The sequence below is a fragment of the Anomaloglossus baeobatrachus genome, chromosome 5 (genome assembly GCF_048569485.1).
Source record: "Anomaloglossus baeobatrachus isolate aAnoBae1 chromosome 5, aAnoBae1.hap1, whole genome shotgun sequence".
Classification (NCBI taxonomy): Eukaryota; Metazoa; Chordata; class Amphibia; order Anura; family Aromobatidae; genus Anomaloglossus; species Anomaloglossus baeobatrachus.
Window position 1 is genome coordinate 504,058,316 of NC_134357.1, and position 27,778 is coordinate 504,086,093.

The following is a 27,778-nucleotide window of genomic DNA, read 5'->3' on the forward strand; positions in this document are numbered from 1 at the left end:
AAGGGTTAAAAAAAAAAAATCACACAGAGAAAAATACTTTATTAGAAATAAATACACAGACACAGTAGGGACTCCATGTTTATTACTCCCTCTCACCCCTCCACGATCGAGAGATTTCTGTACTGACCATGCCAGGAGAGAGAGAGGGAAAAGAGAGAGGGAAAAGAGAGAGAGAGGGAAAAGAGAGAGAGAGGGAAAAGAGAGAGAGAGGGAAGAGAGAGAGAGAGGGAAGAGAGAGAGAGAGAGGGAAAAGGGAGAGAGAGAGGGAAAAGGGAGAGAGAGAGGGAAAAGGGAGAGAGAGAGGGAAAAGGGAGAGAGAGAGGGAAAAGGGAGAGAGAGGGGGAAAAGGGAGAAAGAGGGGAAAAGGGAGAGAGAGAGGGAAAAGAGAGAAAGAGGGGGAAAAGGGAGAGAGAGAGGGAAGAGAGAGAGAGGGAAAAGAGAGAGCGAGGGAGAGGAACAGGGGATTAGTGAGAAGAGGGAGGGAAAAGAGAGAGAGAGGGAGGAAAAAGAGAGAGAGGGAGGGAAAAGAGAGAGGGAGGGAAAAGAGAGAGGGAGGGAAAAGAGAGAGGGAGGGAAAAGAGAGAGGGAGGGAAAAGAGAGGGGAGGGAAAAGAGAGGGTGAGGGGGAGGGAAAAGAGAGAGAGAGAGAGGGGGAGGGAAAAGAGAGAGGGGGAGGGAAAAGAGAGAGGGGGGAGGGAAAAGAGAGAGAGAGGGGATGAGGGAAAAGAGAGAGAGGGGGGGGGGGAAGAGAGAGAGGGGGGAGAGGGAAAAGAGAGAGAGGGGGGAGAGGGAAAAGAGAGAGAGGGGGGGAGGGAAAAGAGAGAGAGAGGGGGGAGGGAAAAGAGAGAGAGAGGGGGGAGGGAAAAGAGAGAGAGAGGGGGGAGGGAAAAGAGAGAGAGAGGGGGGGAGGGAAAAGAGAGAGAGAGGGGGGGGAGGGAAAAGAGAGAGAGAGGGGGGAGGGAAAAGAGAGAGAGAGGGGGGAGGGAAAAGAGAGAGAGGGGGGAGGGAAAAGAGAGAGGGGGGGGAGGGAAAAGAGAGAGAGAGTGGGGGGAGGGAAAAGAGAGAGAGAGGGGGGGGAGGGAAAAGAGAGAGAGAGAGGGGGAGGGAAAAGAGAGAGGGGGAGGGGAAAAGAGAGAGAGGGGGAGGGAAAAGAGAGAGAGGGGGAGGGAAAAGAGAGAGAGAGAGGGGGGGGGAGGGAAAAGAGAGAGAGGGGGGGAAAGACAGAGAGAGGGGGGGGAGGGAAAAGAGAGAGAGAGGGGGGGAGGGAAAAGAGAGAGCGAGGGAAAAGAGGGGAGGAGGGGGGAAAAGAGAGAGCGAGAGGGAAAAGAGAGAGAGGGAGGGAAAAGAGAGAGAGAGGGAGGGAAAAGAGAGAGCGAGGGAAAAGAGGGGAGGAGGGGGGGGAAGAGAGAGGGAAAAGAGAGAGCGAGAGGGAAAAGAGAGAGAGAGGGAGGGAAAAGAGAGAGAGGGAGAGGAAAAGAGAGAGGGAGGAAAAGAGAGGGAGGGAAAAGAGAGCGAGAGGGAGGGAAAAGAGAGCGAGGGAAAAGAGGGGGGAGAGGAGAGAAGGATAAGAGGGGGCAGAGAAGAGGGGGATAAGAGGGGGACAGAAAAGAGGGGGAGAAAAGAGGGGTGGAGAAGAGAGTGGGGTGGGAGAAGAGAGGGCGGAAAGAAGAGAGAGGGGGGGGAGAGAGGTGCTCTGTCACCAACTTGCTCCACTCTGTGACTTGTGGTGCAGGTGACAGAGTGGAGACAGTTGGTCCCATGCAGCAGGACAGGTGTCAGAGCAGAGCGGTGACATGCTCTGCTCTGACACATGCGGTGCTGCATGGGACCAGCTTGTCAGTGTCTTGCTGCGTCCTGTAGTGCTGGTGGGAGGAGCACATGATCACACCGCTCGCTCTCCTGACATCGCAGCAGAGCGGGGCGGGTGGATGGAGAGTGAGATCACATACGTGACAGGGGGGGATTTCAGCTGAAGAACACACCCCCCCCCCCTGTACTTCACACTGGCGCCCCGTGCCTCACCATCTGCCGGACGCTAAGCTTTCTTCACCGCTCCACACTGTGGCATGATGCCATCCTCCGGATCCTCCCCTCGATGCTGGGCTGTGACGTGCGGTAGCCACCGCCAAACAGCCCTGTCAATCAATCTGAGTGGCGCGCAGCATCCTCTGACGTACCCGTCAAGTTTGAGAGCCCGTAATTGATGGACGCAAGAGGATACTAGCGGCCACAGCACCAGGGGGTCATGTGTCCGGCACTGAGCATGCAGGATAGCGCCGCTCAGTGCCAGAACTGGAAATAGAAGCCAATGAAGAAAACGACTATAATGGTAAGTGGAACTCATAGAGAAAATAAAAAAAAAATGGGTTAACCACCCCTTTAACAGGATATACTAAAGTTTTATAATCTGTCACTGAAATCTCCAGTTCTGCCATCCGACCTGTGGATGTACCCTGCACTTTATGAGTTTGTCTTGTTTTATTAAATATTTAATAAAGATTCAGATATTTTAGATTTTTGTGTTTTGAGGTTCAATTGGAGATATGTGATAAATCTCTCTGTGTCTATAATTGGATTGTGTTTTATACGGGGGCAGGACGAGGCCCAGAACCATATGTAGTGATCATGTGAAGCCAGTAACAGCTCCGGAGATTTTTTACATGGGATCTTTCTGATGTTACATCGTCATCTTCTCCCCATTCAGGTCCCTACAACATCGGATCCTCTCAGATCTTCTATATAAGAGAATTTTCATGACTGACACATCAAGGATGGATAGGAATAAGGACAAGATGGCGGAGAGGATGTTACACCTCACCCTAGAGATCCTCTTCCGTCTTACTGGAGAGGTGAGAGATTCTGATGACGTCACATTACATCATTCTTATCTATGGGAATAACAGATGGACAGAACTGGAGAGGTGAGGACTCTGGAAATGTCTGTAGTGAGATTTATTAATGTGTCTCTCCATATCCAGGATTACACAGTAGTGAAGAAGACCTCTAGTGAGCGCTGTCAGGCCCCTGTGTCTGAGGGATGGGGAAGACCCCTGAGCCCAATCACGGGGTCTCCACCTCACCCCCTGATACATGAGGACATCAATGACCAGAAGATCCTAGAACTCACCTACAAGATGATTGAGCTGCTGACTGGAGAGGTGACACTGCTGGGAATGCTGGGACATTATACAGTAACGCTATGAAGGGATCGGGGGATACAGTATCATTGTATTTGTTGTATTTGTCAGGTTCATATAAGGTGTCAGGATGTCGCCATCTATTTCTCCATGGAGGAGTGGGAGTATTTAGAAGGACACAAAGATCTGAATCAGAATCAGAAAAAGCTCAAGAACGTCATGGTGGAGGTTCCCCAGCCCCTCACATCACCAGGTAATAGACAGGACTAAATACACACAGCCTATAATTATCTGTATGTAAAGAATGAATTCAGTCCCTATATGTGTTTCCTCCAGTTCTACCCAGTAAGAGGACAACACCAGAGAGATGTTCCCATCTTCTTCTTCCACAGGACTGTAAACAAGAAGATCCCGATGTTCCTCCGGATCATCAGGTATTTGGAGAGAAGGTGTCATAGGGTGAAATCTCCCTATGATGTGTAGACGGCTGTGAAGGTCTTGTGTTCAGTCTTGTTTTCTCCACGAGTATTATACACTGAATGGCCAATTTATTAGACTCTCTTCTGACTGGAGCTTCAATGTATGGAGTGAGATCCATGACCCTGGAATGTAGCATAAAATGAAATAATCATATGAAAATTGAGCAATCTGAGAATTTGAACAAGGCATTTTCATCGATGTTAGAATAGCCAAGTCCAGTATTTCAAAACTACAAACCCCATGGGGTTTTCACATGCAGTAATGTCAAGAGTGGAGAATATTTTGATTGAAAAAAAATATACAACAAAATGGGATTACATGTATGTAAACAACTTGTCGAAAAAAAAATAATCAAAACTTAACTGATGCAAAGTCATGCAAATTGTAGCTGAATATAACACTGGTGTCCAATTAATTTGTACTTATCGCTCCGTAGCAGAAAAGAGTATAGCAGTTGCCGATCAGTTTCAGTGGCACTGCTGGTTTGGGCAAAAAGTAAGAAAAACTCGTGAGCAAAACAGCACAAAAATTATATCATAGAGCATTGGAAAACATTGCCTGATCTACCATGCTGAAGACAGGGTCATAATTGGGAGCGGGTAGCATGAGTTCAGAGGTGTTCACATTGCAGTCTGGTGGAGGTGGATAACGATGTGGGGAATGTTTTTCTTGGCACATCCTGGCTCTGATTCCTATGGATGGATGTTTGGGCATTAAGGCTTACTTAAGCCTGTTGGTCAACCAAGTTCTTCACTTCATAGCAACTGTTGATCCCATGAAAGAAGGACAATGCGATAATGGTCGTATAGTCATAAATTGTTTCCAGAAATATTACAGCAATGTTTTTCTTGCTTGCACGGTCTTCTGAGTCCTATAAAGCATCTCTGGGAGGAGGTAGAATATGCCATTAAGGGCAAGTCAGGACATTCATGTAGAATATATGACATGACAAACTGCTGAAGTTCTAAAGGCTAAAGTGCTACTAGATGGGCATCTCTAATAATGTGGCTATTCGGTGTATGGTTTATACTTGGTAGAGATGACAGGATAAACTGATCATAGACATTAGATGTTTTTTGGATTTTCTTATAATTTTCTGGTTGTGGAAACAGTTAGAATAAGGAACCGATAGGTTGGATTATAAAGGACACCTGCAGCTCTGTGATATCTTCTGCTGTCATGTTGGTCATCATGTTCATTTATGATTTTTTCTGGTCTTCTAAATCTTTTCACGTGACTTCTTCATCTGTGACTTTTAGACTATTTGTTTCAGGGTGAAGATCTGACTCCCATTAATACATCAGAGACATATGTGATGGATGATGAGTGGATTAAAGTGGAGATAGCTACAGATGGTGATTCAGGTGAGTAACAGCAGATAAGACAAGATGCAGATAATGGGCAAGCCAAGGTCAATTTCTAGTAGTAATAATTTTGATGCCATTGTGCCAATCAGTTGAAACTTGAATGTTACTAGAAATTGTATAGCCGTTTATATAGAATTGTTACATATTATATAAGCATTAATATGCTTTCAGGATATTTTATTGAAAAATAATAAAATAAGTTTCATTATTGGCAGATGACTGTACCAGAAGCTCAGAGAAAAATTTGATATTTTCAGATTTTAAAGAAGATAATCATAGTATGTTACCAGATACATATGAAGAGAATGTAATTTTCCCGGATAAATCTCCAGAGCTACACCGCAGTGATCTATCACCTGATTCATCTCAAATAACGTTATTTTCATGTTCAGAATGTGGGAAAGGTTTTAAAAATAAATCAACTCTCTTTGAACATCAGAAAATTCACACAGTGGAAAAGCCATTCTCCTGTTCAGAATGTGGGAAATGTTATACACAGAAATTTGCTCTAGTTAGACACCAGAGAACTCACACAGGGGAGAGACCATTTTCATGTTCTCAATGTGGGAAATGTTTTTCAAACAAATCAACCCTTGTAACACATTTGAAAATTCACACAGGTGAGAAACCATTTTCATGTTTCCAGTGTGGGAAATGTTTTACAGACAAATCACGTCTTGTTGCACACCAGACAACTCACACTGGGGAAAAGATATTTTCATGTTCAGATTGTGGGAAATGTTTTGCGCATAAATTTGCTCTTATTAGACATCATAGAACTCACACAGGGGAGAAGCCATTTTCATGTTCCCAATGTGGAAAATGTTTTTCAAACAAATCAAATCTTCTAACACATTTGAGAATTCACACAGGTGAGAAACCATTTTCATGTTTCCAATGTGGGAAATGTTTTACAGACAAATCATGTCTTGTTAGACATCAAAGAATTCACATAGGTGAAAGACCATTTTCATGTTCAGAATGTGGGAAATGTTTTAAAGATAAATCACATCTTGTTTCTCACCAGAAAACTCACACAGGGGAAAAAATATTTTCATGTTCAGAATGTGGGAAATGTTTTAGTCATAAAACAAAGCTTGTTATACATCTGAGAGTTCACACAGGAGAGAAGCCATTTTCGTGTTCAGAATGTGGCAAATGTTTTTCAGATAAATCAACACTTATTGGACATCAAAGAATTCACACTGGGGAGAAGTTATATTCATGTTCGGAATGTGGGAAAGGTTTTACAGATAAATCAACTCTTTTTGGACATTTGAAAATTCACACAGGGGAGAAGCCCTATTCATGTTCAGAATGTGGGAAATCATTTGCACAGAAATCTGCTCTTGTTAGACATCAGAGAACTCACACAGGGGAGAAGCCATTTTCATGTCCCCAATGTAGGAAATGTTTTTCAAATAAATCAAATCTTGCAACACATTTCAGAATTCACACAGGCGAGAAGCCATTTTCATGTTTGCAATGTGGGAAATGTTTTACAGACAAATCATGTCTTGTTAGACATCAAAGAATTCACATCGGTTAAAAGCTATTTTCACGTTCACAATGTGAGATATGTTATGCTACGAAGTTTATTCTTGCTAAACATCAAAGAATTCACATAGGAGAGAGACAGTTTTCATGTTCAAAATTTGGGAAATGTTAGTGATAAATCATAACTTGTTACGTATCATAAAATCCACATGGCAAAACTCGGTCTTCATATGCAGTAAATGGGAAACACTCCACAAAAACTAAAATCTTGTTACATATAAGAAAATTCACACAGGGAAAAGTAATTTTTGTATTCAGAATGTGGAAAATGGGCGAGATATTGGTGCTGCAGCCTAGCTGCTGGGTCTGCTCAGCTGATGGAGTTTGCCTGATTACAGCCACATGAAAGGGTGAACAAATATTTCAGCAGGGGGGTGACAGCATGAGGAGTAACAGTATGAGGAGTAACATGCTGTGTTGTGAGCTGGACATGGATGATGGTGCAAACTAAAGACCAGTGACTGGAGATTCAAGCCCCTGGTAGCGTGAGTCAAGGATAACTTACGTTAGTAAGCACCCAAACGGGCAAGTGTTTATTGTTTTCTGTTGCATGTTTGTTTGCAAGTCTCTGGCTGAAAATAAAAGCCTCACATTTACTTTATATGGACTGGTTTTCGTCTGTTACTGCCTCGTCGCCCAATAACCCTCGCAGCGCGTTACAGATGCCTGACTGCTGCTCCATTCATTCTCTATGCAGCCACTGAAAAAAGTAATGCACAGCAATCTGTTGAACAAGGTGAGCATGTGCACTGCTGATCTATTTTAACGGGGATAAAAGTTCCCTCTCTTGCTGATTTGGTGCAGGTCCCAGGCGTTAGAACCTGATTGTTCAACAGCCCATGGATAGGTGATAACTCTAGTGATGAGCGAGCACTACCATGCTCGGGTGCTCTGTATTTGTTAAGCACAGTTGGATGCTCAGATGGGCATGACTCGGATACCCGAGTATAATAGAATCAACTGGGGATTGAGCATTTTTCTGGGAAATCGGAGTCCTCCCATTGACTTCCATTATATTCGGATGATCAAGTCATGCCCATACAAGCATCCAGCTGCTCTTAACGAATACTGAGCACCCAAGCATGGCAGTGCTGACTCATCACTACTGATAACTTGTTTTCACTGAATATCCTCTTTTTAACTTTTTTTTTCTTATACCGTTCTTTTGTAGAATGACTTTGCTTTGGGTCATTATTTTCTGCATAGCCCACTCTCTTCTCTTAAGATTTAGCTTGTGGACAAGATTTCTAACATTTTCCATTTGAATTACACTGCAAATTCTAAATACCGTATATTGTTCCATCAATCATGGAAAGCTGTCTTGGTCCAGATGCAGCAAAAAATGCCTAAACCATTTACAACCACTGCATTGTTGGACAGATGGTATGAGCTTTTTATGCTATAATAGTGTTTTTCTTTCAATGCTTTTCATTGAAAATAATAAGCTTTATTTTGGCCTCGTCTATCAAATAGCTTTCAGACTTGTCCAGGTAATTCTTTGCAAACTGCAGATGGGAAGTCATGTTGTTTTTGGAAAGCAATGACTTCTACTTGCAATCCCGCCATGCACACTATTGTTGCTCAGTGCACTCCTGACGGTGGATTCATGAACGTTAAAGGGATTGTCAGGTCGTGGGACAGAATTCCCTGGTATTCTTGATGCAAGTGGGCGGTCGAGTGACCACTTTTTACCCCCAGTGCGAGGCATTCAAACACTGCATCCAACTCGCACTGGGCTGAGCACCAAGCGTACCCGAACACAGCAATGCTCATTCGAGCGGTCAGCTCCAAACTCAAACAATGATTTCTTTTTTTTAAGTCTGTGTTTGGTATGAACACTGAACTTTGCTGTTGGGGGTCTGCTCATCTCTAGTCTTGAGTAGAGATGAGCCACCACCCTAGAGTTCGGTTTGTCGAACGTAGGCTCCATTCGGCGAACCCCATTGAAAACAATGGCAGGCAAACACAAACACATAAATACACATTATACATGTACACATACAGTTAATAAACATTGCCATTACACTTACAGGTCCCCGCGACGCGTCCTGCACTCTGTCTCCCACCGCTTTTCCTTCTGATAATTGCTGCGTCCTCCCGGTAACCAGTGCTGATGATAGGACCTTCCGTGACGTCGAAATAGCATGTGACCAGTCACGTGTGTATTATCTCATTGGCTACAGACTGGTCACATGGCTAGACGTCATGCTAGGTCCTGTCAGTGCATCTCTCCGGTACGCGGTGCTCGTTCCAGCATCTCCGTTTACCGGCGAGATGCTCTGGCACATGGTCGGCTTCCCTGTTCCTGCATGTGGGCGCTCTTTACAGAGTCAGCCCACATGCAAGGACTGGCTGCCACAGCCGGTGAATTGCGGCATCGGGAATCACGTGATCGGAGCACCGTTGCTATAGTAACCGCCTGTCAGATTACTTTAGCAACGGTGGCAGCGGTGACGTCACCGCTTACAACCCGCAGCCTCTGCTCACTCTCACTGAGGGATTAGACTGCACGGGAGCAGCAGCGTCTTCCTCCCATGCAGTGCTGTCTGATGTAGCAGAGCTGCATGGGTTGAAGGGGAAAGAAGACAGAAGACCAGGATCGTGGAGGGCTGAGCGGGAGTAATAAACATGGAGGCTCTAAGTGTGTCTGTGTATTTATTTCTATTAAAGTATTTTTTCTCTGTATGGTGTCTTTTTTTTTTTTTAACCCTTTATTGGAGATTCTTAATGGCCGGGTCATACTTGCCTGACATTAAGAATCTCTGGCTTAATACTAGCTAGTAAAACAAAGCTAGTATTAACCCATTATTACCCAGCAAGCCACCCGGCTTCAGGGCTGCTGGAAGAGTTGGATACAGCGTCCGATGATGGCGCTTCTATGAAAGCATCATTTTCTGGGGCAGCTGCGGACTGCACTTCACAGCAGAGGGGCCCAGAAAGCTTGGGCCAACCTGTGCTGCGGATTCCAATACCCAGCTGCCTAGTTGTACCTGGCTGGACACAAAAATGGGGAGAAGCCCATGTCGATTTTTTTGTTTTTTAATTATTTAATGAAATAATTAAAAAAAGGGCTTCCCTATTTTTTTTTTAGTTCCCAGCCGGGTACAAATAGGCAGCTGGGGGTTGGGGGCAGCCATACCTGCCTGCTGTACCTGGCTAGCATACAAAAATATAGCGGGGCCCACGTCATTTTTTTGGAGGTCAAAAAACTCCTGCATACAGTCCTGGATGAAGTATGCTGAGCCTTGTAGTTCTGCAGCTGCTGTTGGCTCGCCTGCATACACTACTGAATGGAGTATGCTGAGCCTTGTAGTTCTGCAGCTTCTGTCTGCTCTCCTGCATACACTAGTGAATTGAGCATGCTGAGCCTTCTAGTTCTGCAGCTGCTGTCTGCTCTCCTCCATACAGACAGCAGCTGCAGAACTACAAGGCTCAGCATACTCCATCCAGGACTGTATGAAGGAGTTTTTTGCCCCCCAAAAAAATTACGTGGGTTTCGCAATGTTTTTGTATGCTAGCCAGGTACAGCAGGCAGCTATACGGGCTGCCCCCAACCCCCAGCTGCCTATTTGTACCCGGCTGGGAACCAAAAATATAGGGAAGCCCTTTTTTTTTTTTTTAAGTATTTCACTAATTTCATGAAATAATTTAAAAAAACAAAATGACGTGGGCTTCGCCCAATTTTTGTGTCCAGCCAGGTACAACTAAGCAGCTGGGGATTGGAATCCACAGCGCAGGGTACCCAAGCTTTCTGGGCACCCCTGCTGCGAATTGCAGTCCGCAGCCGCCCCAGAAAATGGCGCTTTCATAGAAGCGCCATCTTCTGGCGCTGTATCCAACTCTTCAGCTGCCCTGGTGACGGGTGGCTCACTGGGTAATAATGGGGTTAGGGCTAGCTGTATATTATCAACTGGCCCTAAGCCCGAAATTTATGGTGTCACGCAAATATTAGACATGGCCACCATGAATTTCTAGTACAGATAAAAATATTTTTCTGTGTGTTGTAGGTTTTTTTTTATTAGAAATAAAACACAACACAATTAGTGACTCCATCTTTATTGAAATAAAGAACACCCCTCCGCAGTAATCCTGGGTCAAGGGTCCCTCGCCGTACAATCCGGATCCAATATCATTGCTCGGTTTGCTGGAAGGCAAAGTGATCAGATGATGTGTCAGGTTCAAGGGCCTGAATCACATGACACAGCAGCTGATTGTATAAACGGCTTTTATACAATCAGCTGATGCATCAGTGCAAAAAACAAAACAAGAAAAAAAACAAACTACACACTTCTGTACAGACTCCTGTCCTACAGCAGCAGCTGATAGTTTAGCTGGCTGGGCATTAAAAAGCCGGCCTCACCGCTCGGCTTTTAGTGTCAGCTGATTCTGTCAGGTGACCGCATCAGCTGATCATCGCCAGGTCTAAGAGAGAGAGGAGAGAGAGACAAAAAGAGAGAGACAGAGAAGAGAGAGAGAAAAGAGAGGAGAAAGCAATGCAGCCTCATTCCGTGAACTGCTCCGATTTTAGAGGTGTGGCCTGCGGCTCACAGCTGAGTCTGGCTCCTCCCCTCAGTGCATAATTAAATTATAATTATAAATAAATAATAATTTAAAATTAAAAATAAATTAAATTCTTTACCGGGGCGACCGGGACTTGAACTCGTGAACTAATGCTTCCTAGGCAGTAGCTCTAACCATTGAGCCACTGCCTCTAATGAGAAACATTGGAAGATTTGGTTATCTTGACTTCTGAATTGCAGAGTGAAGTCCCTGGTGACAGCGTGGCTCACTTCAGGTGCTGCGTGGAGAGGGGACAGATCGTTCGTGTTCTACGGGGCTCCCTGTCATCTTCATGTAGCAGAGCTGACAGTGTCGTGTGGATTACTTCGGACCTGGATTGTTGTTTGGGGATTAATAAAGAGGTAAATGAGGTGTTTTTTTGTCTTTTATTCCAAATAAAGGATTTTTCGTTGTGTGTGTTTATTTACTTTCACTTAGAGGTTAATCATGGAAGGTGTCTCGGTGAGACGCCTGCCATGATTAGCCTCGTTATTACCCCGATTGCCACCGCACCAGGGCAATTCGGGATGAGCTGGGTAGAGTCCTGGGACTGCCGCATCTAATGGATGCGGCAATTCCGGGCGGCTGCTGGGTGATATTGTTAGGGTGGTGGACTCCCCATAACGTGGCGCTCACCATCCTGACAATACCAGCCTCCAGCCGTGTGGCTTTATCCTGGCTGGTATCAAAATTGGGGGGAACCGCATTTTTTTTAATTTTTATTTTTTTACTGCACGATATAGACTTGCCCACCAGCGGCTGAGATTGGTTGCAGTGAGACAGCTGTCACTCATCGTGGGGGCGTGACTGACTGCAACCAATCATGGGCGCCGGTGGGCGGGGAAGGCACGGAATACCTGTTGGAATAATGAAGCGGCAGCCATTTTCAAAGGAGGAAAAGCGGCTGGAGATTTGTGACAGCCGTGCAACGAGGCGCCCATGATCGGTGAGTAGGAAAGAGAGAGGGATTGTGCTAGGGACGCAGGACGCATGCAGATACACAACGTGCGCACATCCTTACTGTGAAAAGCCACGCTTTTGGTGATCGAACCGTTCTCGAACGGTAACTCGAACTGCCGAACTTGAAATTGGCGAACCGTTCGACTCGAACATCGCTCAACTAGTCTTGAGGCCTGATGTTCTAATTTCACTCGTTTTTTTTTTTTCACTTTCCTCCGTATAGTGGTTCAATAAATACTTTGAAACACAACATTTGCTATGTCACCTCAAACTCAGAATGGTATCTTCACAGTTTCTGGTCTTCCGCACTTTTTATAGAATTCATACTTTAACCCCTTAGTGACGAGGACAAATTTTTAAAATCAGACATATGTCACTTTATGTCGTAACAACTGGAATGCTTCATCACATACCAGTGATTTTGAGATTGTTTTTTTTTTCTTTTTTGAGATACATTGTACTTTATGTTAATGGTAAATTTAAGTAGATATGTTTTGCATTAATTATAAAAATATCAGAAATTATAAAAATATTTTTAAAAATTTGCAATTTTCAATCTTTGAATGATTATCACTTAAATGCAGATAGTCACACCACACAAAATAGTTAATAAATTACATTTCCCATATGTCTACCTTACATAACCACCATTTGTCAAAGATCCTTTAATTTTCTTAGGATGTTAGAAGGTTTAAAAATGTTACAACAATTTTTTATATTTTCAAGGAAATTTACAAAACATATTTTTTTTGGGACCTATTTGGTTTTTAAGTGACTTCACAGGACCTATAGCTTGGGGAAAAAAAACTGATACCATTTTAAAAACAGCCCCCCTCAACATATTCAAAACTAATGTCAGATAGTTTATTAACCCTTCCTTTGCATTTAAGGAGTTAATGCAAAATTGCACGGCAGGGATTGAAAAAAATATTTTTACCACCTAAATGTTGCTAACTTCTGAACAGGCCACTAAAGCCACTAAAATCCAAGGCCATAATTTAGACTTGAATTGCTTTGGCAACCATCTGGACCACACAATCATGATTTCTGAATGCGGATTGGGTTAACGAGGGAACCCCCACACTCTTGTTATCAATCTAGATGAGGTAGTCACTATTTACAGCAGCATCTAAGGGGTTAATTGGCCATGGTCAGTGACAACACCCATTGTACCTGATGCATCAGCATGTCAGCTATAGTGGACAGCCGACAGGTGCTGCATTTTCACCCATTTGGGGATGCTATTCCCTTACAACTAAGGTCAGTAAAAAGACGTATTGCTGGTCTTTAAGGGTCTTTAATCATGATTATTTTAGTATTGTATTTAGTATTGGACAAAATTTTAAGACATGGGCAATGGAAACACATGACATGCCGATAATGCCAGTAGAGGCTTGAAACGCTACAGTTGTACAGTTTGAAAACTGTTGGTGACTTTTACGCATTCAGTAGTTGGTTACCTCTAACTTTCTGAGTTGCTGTAGTTCCTAATCCTAATACCACTCTCCGTTGATTGTAGAATCTTTCAGAGGGAAGAAACTTCACAACCTGTTTTGTTGCAACAGTGGCATCTTCCTACAGGATCTCACTGTTATCATTGAACTTTTTATAAAGACCCAACCTTTCACAAATGTTTGGATAGGCAGATGGCAAAGGTAGAGGTTAGATTAAATACACGTATGGCAGTGGGCCTGAAAGAAACTCTTTAATTGGTTAAGATGTGTGTCCAATAATTTTGTTCTTATTGTAAGCCAAAATATGTAATACACACTGTTTGGCTAATGTATATGGGGTGAGTGGCTTAAGAAGTGGTGGAAGGGTAATCATGCAGTAAGAAAAAAAAAAAAAAGTGCATTTGTATTGCAGTAGTGTTCCAAATTTATACATCAGAGGATAGATTTACATATTAGAGTCCCCATTACAAAAACATTGTTGAATTCCGTCTGAGTCTATCCCAGTCTTTTTGGGTTACCGAAGAGCAGTATATATAAGAACACAACCAATACAGAGACACCTGTAGAATCCATGTTTCATGCACATAATGGCCATTATACTCGTGGCTTGTGTAGGACCCAAGTAGTGGAGGAGATTAGTATGGCGTTCCCAGATTACTAATTCTTTCTTTTAGGTCAACGGCAAGCATTACTAAACATGCAAGTAACATTTGCCTAAGGCTACAGTTACATATCTGTTTTTGAATTGGAAAGTACACAGACCAATTAAGTTTAATTGAATTATTCATGCACCCTTGACAAAAAAAAAATCCATTCCTTCAAACTCAAAGCATGTTCTGCACTAATGCGTTTTTTTTTTTGGGGGGGGGTTTGAGACTCTGGGATTAAAGGGAATTGGTCACCAGGTTTTTATCACCTAGTCTGAGAGCAGCATTACGTAGGGGCAAAAACCCTGCTTCCAGCAATGTGTCACTTACTGAGCTGCTTAGTGTAGTTTTGATAAAATCATTCTATAATCAGCAGGAGATTATATGCTGGTTGGTATGCTGCCAGGTAGTCCTGCATGTTCATGAGCTCTGTATAATTGCTAGATCTGCAGCAGAGAACACATTGATTTTATCCAAATGACAGCAAACAGCTCAGTAGGTGACACATCCATGGAATCAGGGTCAGTGTCTCTACATTATGCTGCTCTCAGATGAGGGAGGAAAAACCTGGTGACAGATGACCCATTGCTGTCCCAGGTCCGACCCGGTGTAAAAGCCTGGTACTTACCAGAAGCCGGTGCTCGGGCCTGGATGCACCCCCCCTCGGTCTCAGACCTCTGCGGCGGTGAGGCGCGGACCTGGAGCGGGAGCTCGGCCCGACGTCGCTCCAGGGATGTGCGCACTCACGGCGGCCGCTGGAAGGCTTGTCCCTGCTGTGCAGCACACTGGAGTGAAGCAGGATGCTCCAGCCGAAAGTGACGCGTGTACCCTGGTGACGTGCGCTGTGCAACCAGGAAGTGACTGGTGTATGCATGCGCACTAGGATCCAAGATGGTGGCGCCCATGTAACGGGGATCTCCGTTTAAAATTTGGCTGGCGCCTGGGACTGGTGAGTTTTTCTCCTCCATGCTTCTGTATTATGGCAGGAGATTCACCCCGCAGCAAGGAGCAGCGTAAGGAGTCGCTGCAGCGTGGCTCAGAACGCGGCTCAGCGGATCGTTCCAGGAATGCTGTATCCAGTCCGGGCAGCGTTCGGTCGGTGGGTCCCAAGAGGACCAAGGGAGAAAAGAATCCGCCTCCTGATCCGGTATTGCCAGGAGTCGTGGGGGTGAGTGAACTTTGTGGTCAGCCGTGTTACTAAGACCCCGTTTCCATGTCCCCTCTCTTGTTAGGTACAGAAAAAGTGTACCTCCAAGCAGCGTCACAAGGAATGTGCAATATGCCAATCCTCCCTGTCTTCTGATTATAACAAGGCCCTAAGTGCAGGCTGTATCCAACAGACCCTCATCAAAGAAGGGCCAGGGTTCTCATCTGAATTACATTCCATTATCAGGGCAGAAGTACAGGAGTCCCTTAAATCCCTTAAGGGGGGCAAGAGACGCAAGAAATCTCGTCATCCTAAGCTGTCTACTCCTGATACCTCGGCGGGTTCGGCTCATGACTCTCGGTCGTCAGGCTCATTGGGATCCTCCCCCTCCGATTCTGACTCCTCCTCCTCTTCCGATGAAGGTGGTCAACCTAGTTTCCCTACTGCGGACGTGGGACCCTTGGTGAAGGCGGTGCGTTCGACCATGGGAATGGTGGACCCCAGGGGACCCGAATCCACCCAGGATGTCATGTTTCTGGGCTTAGATTCCAAAAAAACGTATGGGGTTTCCTATTCCCCAGAAGGTTCAGGGTCTCATAGCTGACCAATGGAGAAAAGTGGACAGAAGATTGAATCTTGGCTCTTCCCTTAAAAGGAAGTACCCAGTGGATGGTGAGGCATCTACCTCCTGGGATAGAACTCCGAAGATTGATGTCGCTATTGCCAAGGCTTCCCGCTTCACTACCTTGCCGTTTTGAGGACTTAGGGTCCCTTAAAGATCAGCTGGATAGGAAGGCTGATGGGTTTCTGAGAGGAACTTGGGAATCCACAGCAGGTGGCTTGCGCCCTGCCGTGACCAGCGCCTGCGTTGCCCGGTCTTTGATGGTGTGGCTTCAGCAATTGGAAGACCAGTTGAGAAATGATACTCCAAGGAAGGATATTATCTCGTCCTTGCCCTTAATACAGGGTGCTGCAGCCTTTATGGCAGATGCCTCGGTTGATTCCTTAAGACTTTTCGCCAGATCGGCAGCGCTTTCCAATTCCGCACATCGGGCCCTCTGGCTGAAAAATTGGAAGGGTGATGTCCAATCCAAGGGACGGCTGTGCGGCATGCCTTGTGAAGGTGCCTATCTTTTTGGCTCAGGTCTGGATGACCTCCTCACTAAGGCATCCGATAAGAAACAGGGGTTTCCGGTTTTCCCGGTGACATCCTCTCGCAGCCGGCCCTTTCGGAGACGTCAGTTTTTCACGAAGAAGTCCCAAAAACCGCAAGATCAGTGGAAGGACCGTAGAAAGAATACCTCAGGCTTTCTCTTTGGCAAGCGCTCCGATAATAAGAAAAAACCCTCCCAATGACGCCAGTCATCAGGTAGGGGGCCGGCTGTCCCTCTTCCTCCATGCCTGGAAGGCGATCTCCTCCAACAAATGGCTCCTTCAGATTGTGGCGGAAGGGTTAATCAACTGTCAGGCTGTTGTATCCAGAGTGTTTTATGGCGGTCCTCGACTTAAAGGACGCCTATTATCACATCCCTATTTTTCTGTCTCACCGGCGGTTTCTCAGGTTCGCACTACACGTCTCCGGGAGGCTGAGACACTTCCAATTCGCAGCGTTGCCATTCGGGCTTTCCATGGCCCCACGGATCTTCACAAAAGTCATCGCGGAGGTCATGGCACATGTCAGGGAACAGGACATATTGATCATTCCGTATCTGGACGACCTCCTGATAGTGGGTCAGTCGGAGTCTTTATGTGCAGCTCACGTGTCCAGGGTCATCACCATCCTGGAAGGCCTGGGGTGGGTGGTGAAACAGCAGAAGTCCAGACTCCAGCCTCTCCAGTGTCAAGTCTTCCTGGGTCTAGTCTTGGACTCCACAAGCCAGTTGTGCCACCTGCCAGAGGACAAAGTCACCAGGATCTTGTCCTTGCTCTCTTCCGTAAGGAGTTGCCCAGGCATGTCCTTACGGCAGGCTATGTCGCTGGTCGGGACTCTTACCTCTTGCATCCCAGGAGTATGGTGGGCCCAACTGCGTTCCAGAATCCTCCAGATGGAGGTCCTTCGGTTTCAGAGACTGTTTGGAGGCTGTTTTGAGAAAAAATTGACCCTGTCTGCAGACACTTTGCACTCCCTGGGTTGGTGGCAGGACCCCTCTCACCTCCGGACGGGGGTTCCTTGGCTTTCCCCAGTCACGGACACAATAGTCACGGATGCCAGCCGTTGGGGGTGGGGTGCCCATCTGCGCCAACAGGTGCTTCAGGGTCCCTGGGACGCTCAGTTGGTCAGACAGTCCTCCAACTACAGGGAGCTCATGGCGGTTCTCAAGGCACTAGAGGAGTTCCTCCCCTTCTTGAGAGGTCGCCATGTTCGGATCCTTTCGGACAACAGGGTGACGGTGGCGTACGTCAACCATCAGGGAGGCACCAAATCCCCTTCTCTTCTGACTCTGACTATGCGCATCTTCGAGCTGGCCGAACAACATCTCTCCTCCATAACAGCCCTTCATATCAAGGGGACGGACAACGAGGAGGCAGACTTCCTCAGCCGGCACTGTCTCAGTCAGGGGGAGTGGTCCTTAGACCAGGAGGTCTTTCGCAAGAGCACGCTTCTGTGGGGTGTCCCTGTTCTAGACCTGTTCGCTACCAAGGCGAATCGGAAAATGGACAGGTTCTGCTCTCTCAACCCCCGAGACGATCTTGTTGCCCTCGATGCGTTTCAGATGTCTTGGTCTCACGGCCTCCTGTACGCGTTTCCTCCTCTGATCCTGTTGCCTTCGGTTCTCCGGAAAATCCGGGACGACAGAGCGGATGTTATTCTCATCGCCCCCTTCTGGCCGAAGCGGGCATGGTTTTACTGGCTGCGGACACTGTATCTAGTGGATTCTTGGGTTCTCCCGGACGCCCCTCATCTCCTTTCCCAGGGCCCAGTTCGTCACCCCCCCCCCGACCCGGCTCTCCATTTGACGGCCTGGCGTTTGAGCGGCGGCTGCTAGCTCGGCGGGGTTTTTCTTCTGGCTTAATAGACACTCTTCTTCACAGTAGAAAAGCGGTCACCACGGCCATTGCGCGAGGGTCTGGAAGCGTTTTCTCCTTCAGTCCGGGGCTCGGGCGGAGGACCCCCCTCCTATCTCGGCTATACTAGAATTCCTCCAGAGGGGGTTGGAATTGGGGCTCTCCACCAGTACACTCAAGGTGCAGGTGTCGGCCTTAGGGGCACTGTTTAATTGTGGTCTGGCACAGAATGAGTGGATTTGCAGGTTTATTAAATCTAAGTCCAGGTCTGTACCTGTTCCGGCTCCCAGGGTTCCCCCATGGGACCTCAATTTAGTGTTTGAACCCTTAGGGGAGGTCCCTCTCAAACTGCTGTCACTGAAGGTTTTTCTCCTCATCGCACTCACCTCGGCCAGGCGGGTGGGGGATCTCCAAGCCTTGTCCATCGTTCACCCTTATACCCAGATTCTGGATGATAGGGTAGTGTTGCGAACTGATCCCTTCTACCTGCCCAAGGTTTCAAAACCCTTTCATCGGTCCCAAGAAATCGTGCTCCCTTCCCTCTGTGACCCCCTCATAACGAGAAGGAGGCTAGGTTGCACACATTGGAGGGCCTTACTCACGTACCTAGATAGGACTAGGGAATGGAGAAAGTCTCAGGCCCTGTTTGTCACATTTCAGGGGCAATCCAGGGGATATGGGGCTTCTAAGGCTAACTTGGCTAGATTGGTCAGGGATGCCATCGGCTTGGCATACTCGGCTAAGGACACCACTCCTCCTCTGGGCATAAGGGCGCCCTCCACTAGAGCAGTGTCTACGTCTTGGGCAGAGAGAGCTGATGCCTCTATTGACCAGATCTGTCGGGCGGCTACTTGGTCGTCTCCTGGTACTTTCTTTCGACACTATAGGCTGGACTTATCCTCCACAACTGACCTTTCCTTTGGCAGACGGGTCTTACAGGCGGTGGTCCCTCCCTAAGGTGGTGGTCTATATGAATCTCTCAGGTGGTGCTGTCATGGGCGGCAGGGAAAAATCTTAATTACTCACCGGTAATGGGATTTTCAATAGCCCATGACAGCACCCTTAGTTCCCCCCTATTCACTGGTTGTGGGAACCCTTCGGGGAGTGTTAGTTATTGGTGTTTTTTCCTTGGGTGGTGGTATGATTAATCTGTTTTTTTTTGTGTTTTGTTGGTCCTCTCTGGCTCTGTAAACCTACTGATGTGGAGGAGAGGTGCCGACTTTATATCAGTGGGTTTCCTGTTCTGATGTGGGCGGAACCTATCTCTCAGGTGCTGTCATGGGCTATTGAAAATTCCATTACCGGTGAGTAATTAAGATTTTTACATCCGTAATTAACTGATAGAATTATTCGATTTTAGAAATTCTGCTATTTCATCATTTGTATAAAAGCTGCATGCCCCAGCTCATTGTTCCCTGTTTCCTCAGTTATACATTAATTGCTATAATTAAAAAAAACGTACCCAGAGCTGTATTCACAATTCTGCTTCAATTACCAATATTTGCAGAAGGAGGCTGTGGACCATAAAACCAGAAAAAGGATGTGCAACATATATATGGAGAGTAATCACTTTACCAGATAAGGTAAAGCTTAGATTACATCTTGTATATGAATTTAATATGAGTGATAGAGGTACATACAGCTCTGCACCGTACACACACGGCTCCTCTCCGTAGACATAAGGCTCCATTCCATACATATCATATGTCCACGGCTCCACTTTAGAAACATACGGCTCTGCTCCATACATGTTGTACACACAAGGCTTTGATCCATACACATTGTACATTCAAGGCTCTGCTCCAAACAAGTTGTTTGCACATGGCTTTGCTTTATACACATCATACACATATGGCTCCAATGCTTACACATACTGCTCCGATCCATACACATCGTACACACACGGCTCCTCTCTGTAGACATAAGGCTCCATTACAGACACATGCGCACGGCTCCCCTTTGTACACATGCGGCTCTGCTCTGTACATGTCATACACACACATTGTACATGCACGGCTCTACTCCGTACATATCGTATGTGCAATGTTCCACTTACCATTTCTTCGTGGCTCTGCTCTATACACATCTTACCTGCATGTAAGGCGGCCAAAATAAATACAAGGATGGTACCATACTTATTATTAATCAGCTACGTACATATATAATAAGAACTAAGTTACAATGAAAAATACAATCAAGACTGGAGATTTTCTCGACTGTCTTCAAGGTGGATGGGGGCGCTTTAGAGCAGACGCCTCTGATTCATTAAGAGGCTTGGGGGTGCTTCACACACAGCAAGATCGCTGCTGAGTCACGGTTTTTGTGACGCAGCAGTGACCTCATTAGCGATCTCGCTGTGTGTGACACTGAGCAGCGATCTGGCCCCTGCTGTGAGATCGCTGCTCATTACACACAGCCCTGGTTCGTTTTTTTATTGTTGCTCTCCCGCTGTGACGCACAGATCGCTGTGTGTGACAGCGAGAGAGCGACGAAATGAAGCGAGCAGGGAGCAGGAGCCCGCATCTGGCAGCTGCGGTAAGCTGTAACCAGGCTAAACATCGGGTAACCAAGGTAGTTACCCGATATTTACCTTCGTTACCAGCCTCCGCCGCTCTCACGCTGCCTGTGCTGCCGGCTCCTGCTCTCTGCACATGTAGCTGCAGTACACATCGGGTTAATTAACCCGATGTGTACTGTAGCTAGGAGAGCAGGGAGCCAGCGCTAAGCAGTGTGCGCGGCTCCCTGCTCTATGCACATGTAGCTGCAGTACACATCGGGTTAATTAACCCGATGTGTACTATAGCTAGGAGGGCAGGGAGCCAGCGCTAAGCAGTGTGCGCGGCTCCCTACTCTCTGCACATGTAGCGACGTTATGATCGCTGCTGCGTCGCTGTGTTTGACAGCTAAGCAGCGATCATAACAGCGACTTACAAGGTCGCTGTTACGTCACAGAAAATGGTGACGTAACAGCGATGTCGCTGTCGCTATGTGTGAACCCAGCATTAGACCTCCTACTAAATCAGATGAGCCCCTGCTGGAGTAAGATTTGTGGCATATCAAACAGCACCGCACACCACCGTTCTACCCCACTTTGTTGGAGCTGGGGCGAGAATCATGTAAACATGCTAAAAGTCATTTTTTGGAGTTTGTTTTTTTAACAAAAAAAACCCTAAACTGTTCAAAATATTTTTCATCAGAAATCTGTCAAAAAATATGATGAATTGCTACCAAAATGTATGAGTAAATATGGCTATGAAACTATAATGAAGAATATTAGGGTTATCAAAAAAAAGAAATATGTAAGAGATCCAACTGAGCATCAGTAAATATTCACTTATTACAAGCATGTACTATTCAGTGATGGCCAACCTTTTGAGCTTGGTGTGTCAAAATTTGTAAAACAAATTATCATAATTCGGGTGGTGTGTCACTTCTCAAAAAATCAATAATTTTATGATATTTGTAGCTCTAATAACAAAAAGTTATCTGATAATGACTGCTGGAGGAGAGGAGATAATGATTATCTCCGCTCTCCCCCAGAGTGTGTGTGTGTATGCGCTATCTGATGTACGTGTGTCGGCCAGACACAGGGGAGGGTGAGTTGCTTGGAGATCTGGGAGCCACACAGACTCAGAGATATGATGATCCTGGGAAGGAGGGTTCTGCTTTTTGTGGTGAGTAAACTTATCCCAAACCATGTCTTCTCGAGAATCAGACACCCCCTGAAAATAAGACCTAGTGCTTTTATTGGGTCAAAAAAAAATATAAGACGGTGTCTTATTTTGGGGGAAACAGGGTAGTACAATTTCACTTGTAATACCAATTTGAACCACAAGGTGGTAGTAGAAGATGAGTGTCCACACAATGGTTTAGTCATATACAATTCCAAAGGACCAGTATATACAGTGTGTACACCCATATCCTGTCCACCGCCATTAACTTGAGAACGGAGGCAGCTATAGGCATAGAAGTGGTGTCTAGGTACAGTAAAGTAGCCAGTAGCCAAGCGCTACGCAATGAAACCACCTATAGCGCCACCTGGTGGAAAACAACGGAGTTAGGTTAGCATTTTTATCTCGAAAACGGAAAGAGAAAAAGGGAAAAAAAAGTGAATTACAAAGTTGTAGGGCATCATCAAATCAATACGAATCAACCCCTTCCATACAGAAATGCTATGATTAGAACGTGTAAAACTCACAAGGCTGCGATACTTCATGGAGACCATCCTACAAGTCATTGGGTATGGTGGCTGAGTGGAGTGGCCTCCACGCTCACCTGACCTGACCCCATTGGACTTCTTTCTGTGAGGTCACATCAACCAGTAGGTGTATGCGACCCCTCCACCAACGTTGCAGGACCTACGACGACGTATCACAGATGCTTGTGCAAATGTGTCACCTACAATATTGCACAACGTGCAGCAAGATACGGTATGCTGTCCAGAGTCCAGATGTGCATTGCAACTGACGGTGGCCACTTTGAGCATCAAAGTTAAATGAGCGCCATATGCGTGACCAGCATTCAATGTTTTGGGGGGTCATGGGTTTCATATCATAGCATTTCTGTATGCAAGGTGTCGATTCGTATTGAATTCATGATGCCCTACAACTTTGTAATTCACTTTTTTTTTTCTCTATCTCGTTCCGTTTTCGAGCTAAAAATGCTAACTCCGTTGTTTTCCACCAGGTGGCGCTATAGGTGGTTTCATTGCGTAGCGCATGGCTACTTTACTATACCTAGACACCACTTCTATTCCTATAGCTGATGCCGTTCTCAAAATGGCGGTGGACAGGATATGGGTGGCACAGTAAAGGAGCGACACAGTGATGGCACAGCACAAGGGCAACAGACACACACAGTGATGGCCCTCCAAAGAAATACCTCCCCACACCATTACTGACCCACTGCCAAACCAGTCATCCTGGAGGATGTTGCAGGCAGCAGAATTTTCTCCACAATGTCTCCAGACGCTGTCACATGTGCTCAGTTTGAACCTGCTCTTATCCATGAAGAGTACAGGGCGCCAATATCAAATCTGCCAATCTTTGTGATCTCTGGCAAATGCCAATCGCCCTGCATGGTGTTGAGTTGTAAGCACAACACCCACTAGTGGACGTCGGGCCCTCATACTACCCTCATAGAATCTGTTTCTGACAGTCTGAGACACATGGATACTAGTGGCCTGCTGGAGGTCATTTTGCAGGGCTCTGGCACTGGGTGGTTGCCCTCCTATGGCCCCCTCCACGTCTCAGTGCTGCTTCATAACTAAACTGGTTGATTTGACAGACGTGGGAGTAACTTGGAGTTGCATCGTGTTGTTTAAGTGTTCCCCTTATTTTTTTTTTAGCTGTGTGTGTGTGTGTGTGTATATATATATATATATATATATATATATATATATATTGTGAGACTGTGACCGGGGTTATCTATGACGGCCGGTATGTCTCGCCCAGGTTGTGCTCACTCCATGATAGAAAGTAAATCCACTATAGGGTTAATGCTGTTTCCCTACAGACTGAAGGAAGGGTTAAATAGAATCAGGAACAAGGGCAGGTGTGCCGGGTGTGAGGGAGTGAACAGAACTCCCTGAGTTTTCTGCTGGAGAGGCACATGTATTGTGTTATGGACTTTTGTTTGAAGATTAAAACCGTGTGCTGTGAACCTATATGCCTGGATCCCGTGTCTTCTGCTGCGCAGCCGACCGTGCTACCTCACATATGGTGGAGAATGCAGGCATCACAGCCGGTGAGGTGTAGCATCCATCCCTGGTGACCCAGCTGCGCATGTCCTGGATTCGAGCGGCTATACTACAGCCCAAACCCGGCGACGCCATGGAGGACATACTAAAGCATTTGGCTCAGGCTAATGCACAGCAACAACAGGCTAATGCACAGCAACAACAGACCAATGCACACCTGCTCCAATCCTTGCAAGTGCAGGAAAAAAAAATTCCAAGAACAGATGGATCAGGCCAATGCACGTCAGCAGCAAGCCTTGCAATTGCAGGAAAAAAAGGCACCAAGAACAGATGGTTCTCCTGGCCAAGTCGATCCGTGCCGGACCGGCAGCAACAACCCCGGGACCGGGTGATGATGGCAGCGTCCGGAAAGCGGTGAGACAAGCGTTGCAAAAGATGACCCCGGGGGACGATGTGGAAGCGTTCCTGGCGGTGTTTGAGCGGGTGGCCGAGCGGGAAAAGCTGCCGACCCCCCAGTGGGCTGAGGTATTGTCACCCTATCTGACGGGGGAACCCCAAAAAGCGTACCTGGACCTCTGTACCGAGGACGCCATTGACTATGTGACCCTAAAAGCCGAAATACTGGCACGGTTGGGGGTGAATACCTATGTACGGGCTCAGCGGGTAAATCAGTGGTTCTATGAGGAAGCCAAACCCGTACGCTCCCAGGCCTATGACTTGTTGCATCTTGTAAAAAAATGGTTGCAGCCTGACACTCTGAGCCCGGCGCAGATGGTGGAAAGGGTAGTAGTGGATCGTTTTGTGCGCACTTTACCCGTCACCGTTCAACGGTGGGTAGGACAGGGTGACCCGAGTACCCTGGACCAGTTAGTGTCCCTGGTAGAGCGGCATGTGGCTACGCAGGACTTGATACGGGACACTGAGACTTTGCGTACCGCCCGTCGGTCCGGCCCCTCCAAGCCTAGGGCCAAGGACCCACCGCCGACAACGGTGCAGGAGTCCCCTACCGTCCCGCCTGAGGCCGCGGCCGCCAATCCTGAGGTCCGGAAGGTTCTGTACCCTAAACGACAACCAGTCAAGGGTGTTTCCGTCCCCATTAGATGTTGGCGGTGCCAGCGGGTGGGACATATGGAAGCCCAGTGTCCACTCACCACGGAGCCCATGGATTGTGGGGTTACCCGGCGGGGTTCAATGTATGCTCAGGTGGTGTGTACCGCTGACCTGGTCTCCCCAGAGACGGAGCCCCACTTGTGCCAAATACAGGTGAATGGATGTCCGGTTACAGGATTGTTGGATTCCGGAAGCTTAGTGACCCTTGTGCGATCCACCTTGAGGGCTAAAGTAAGGGCCACAGGACGTACCGTGGGGGTGGTTTGCATACATGGGGACCGCCGAGACTATCCCACGGGGATCGTCAGCATCACAGCACCTTGCGGTCAGGTGCAACATGAGGTGGGACTTCTTAACACTCTTCCTTATGACGTGATCCTAGGAAGGGATCTGCCCTATTTTTGGACTTTATGGAAGGGACCCCCTAAGTCTCCTCAGATATTGGTCAGTCCGGGACCTGAGCCCTACAATCCTGAATCCGGGACACCTGCCGTAGGGGTCCCCATGATAGGGACAGAATGTGAACCCGATAGGTCGCCCCTAGAGGTATTGGCAGGAGAGGCTGAGACGGTCGAACCCATCCCGGAGTTGGAGGCGTCCCCGGATACGTTTGGGACTGCCCAACTCCAGGACCCTACATTAATACATGCCCGGAGTCGGGTGACAGTGGTTGACGGGGTGGCACAGCTGCCCGGTGCCCAGGTAAGGTACCCCCATTTCGCTCTTAAGCAGGATTTACTCTACCGGGTAGATGAAATACGGGGCGTGGGGGTAGAGCAGTTGGTGGTGCCCCAGCCGCATCGTCGGCGGGTCCTCGACTTGGCTCATAAACACCTGATGAGTGGCCACCTGGGGGTCAAGAAAACGCAGGAGCGAATATTGCAAAGGTTCTATTGGCCCGGAGTCTTTGGGGAGGTAAAACGGTTCTGCGAAACCTGCCCGGAGTGTCAGCTTACCGCACCCCTGACCCATTTTCGCAGTCCGTTGGTACCGTTACCCATTATAGAAGTCCCTTTTGAACGGATAGGGATGGATCTGGTGGGGCCCCTCGTAAAGTCCGCTCGAGGGCACCAACACATCCTAGTGATCGTTGACTATGCCACCCGGTATCCCGAGGCGATACCTCTCAGACATACTGCAGCAAAGCTTATAGCTAGGGAGTTGTTTGCTGTGTTCTGCCGGGTGGGGTTGCCCAAGGAGATCCTTACGGATCAGGGGACCCCATTCATGTCTAAAGTGACCAAAGAGCTATGCCGGCTACTCCAGATCAAGCAGTTGCGTACGTCTGTGTACCATCCTCAAACGGACGGTTTAGTGGAGCGTTTCAATAAAACCCTGAAAACCATGCTAAAAAGGGTGATTTCAAAAGACGGGAAAGACTGGGATATGATGCTTCCCTATTTGATGTTTGCCATCCGTGAGGTGCCACAGGCATCCACGGGGTTTTCGCCTTTTGAGTTGTTATACGGGCGACATCCCCGGGGATTGTTGGACCTGGCAAAGGAAACATGGGAGCAAGAGCCCACCCCCCATAAAAGTGTGATTGAACACATTTTGGGTATGCAGAACCGCATAAGCGCGGTCATGCCAATTGTGAAGGAGCATTTACAGGAGGCTCAGGCCGCGCAAAGCGGCCGCTACAATAGACAAGCCACCGTGCGGACCTTTAAACCCGGGGATCGGGTGTTGGTATTAATCCCCACGGCGGAGAGTAAATTCCTGGCTCAGTGGCAAGGCCCCTACGAGATAAAGGAAAGAGTCGGGGTGGTTAACTATAAAGTATTGCAGCCCGGTAGGCGGAAACCTGAACAAATATACCATGTCAACCTATTAAAACCCTGGCAGGAACGGGAAAGCCTGATGGCTGTTTTTTCCCCATCTCCCTCCTCTTCGGGTCCTTCACCTCCGGCTCCAGCGACCTCCGGAGAGGACGAACCGGAACTAAGGATTGGAGAAGCCCTCACCAAGACTCAGAGGCGAGAGGCCAGACGGTTGGTTCAGCAGAACCCCGATGTCTTCTCCGAGCTGCCCGGTAGGACCAGTCTGATACGACATGATATTGTCACCGAGCCCCACCTGAAGGTACGCCTGAAGTCATACCGGGTACCGGAGGCTCGACGACAAGCCATATCGGAGGAAGTAAAGACAATGTTACGCCTGGGGGTCATCGAAAAATCCCGGAGTGAATGGGCTAGTCCGATCGTCCTAATACCAAAACCCGATGGCTCCTTAAGGTTCTGCAATGACTTTAGGAGATTGAATGAAATATCCAAGTTCGATCTCTACCCCATGCCCAGAGTGGATGAGCTGATTGATAGGCTGGGACAGGCGCGATATTTTACCACGCTCGACCTGACCAAGGGGTACTGGCAGGTGCCACTGACTGAGTCCGCCAAGGAGAAAACCGCTTTTGTTACGCCGGAGGGTCTCTTCAACTATGTTGTCTTGCCTTTTGGGTTACATGGCGCTCCGGCCACGTTCCAGAGGTTGATGGACTTAGTGCTGGAACCCCACCAGGCGTATGCATCAGCGTACCTTGATGACATCATTATTTACAGCTCCGATTGGCAGACCCACTTGGAACAGGTACAAGCGGTGGTGGACGCGCTTCGAACAGCCAGATTGACAGCCAATCCCAAGAAATGTGCGTTGGGAC

General features: G+C 47.3%; 1 protein-coding gene across 1 annotated transcript in view; it reads left to right on the top strand.

Moving 5' to 3' along the window:
- The window catches only part of LOC142312840 (uncharacterized), a 72,653-nt gene that overhangs the window by 7,070 nt on the left and 37,805 nt on the right, over positions 1 to 27,778 (top strand). The window contains 7 exon segments of the mRNA XM_075351826.1: positions 2,704 to 2,848; positions 2,978 to 3,157; positions 3,248 to 3,389; positions 3,473 to 3,570; positions 4,890 to 4,980; positions 5,199 to 6,647; positions 14,189 to 14,217. Coding sequence (XP_075207941.1) covers positions 2,753 to 2,848; positions 2,978 to 3,157; positions 3,248 to 3,389; positions 3,473 to 3,570; positions 4,890 to 4,980; positions 5,199 to 6,647; positions 14,189 to 14,217 — 2,085 coding nt within the window. The 5' untranslated portion in view covers positions 2,704 to 2,752.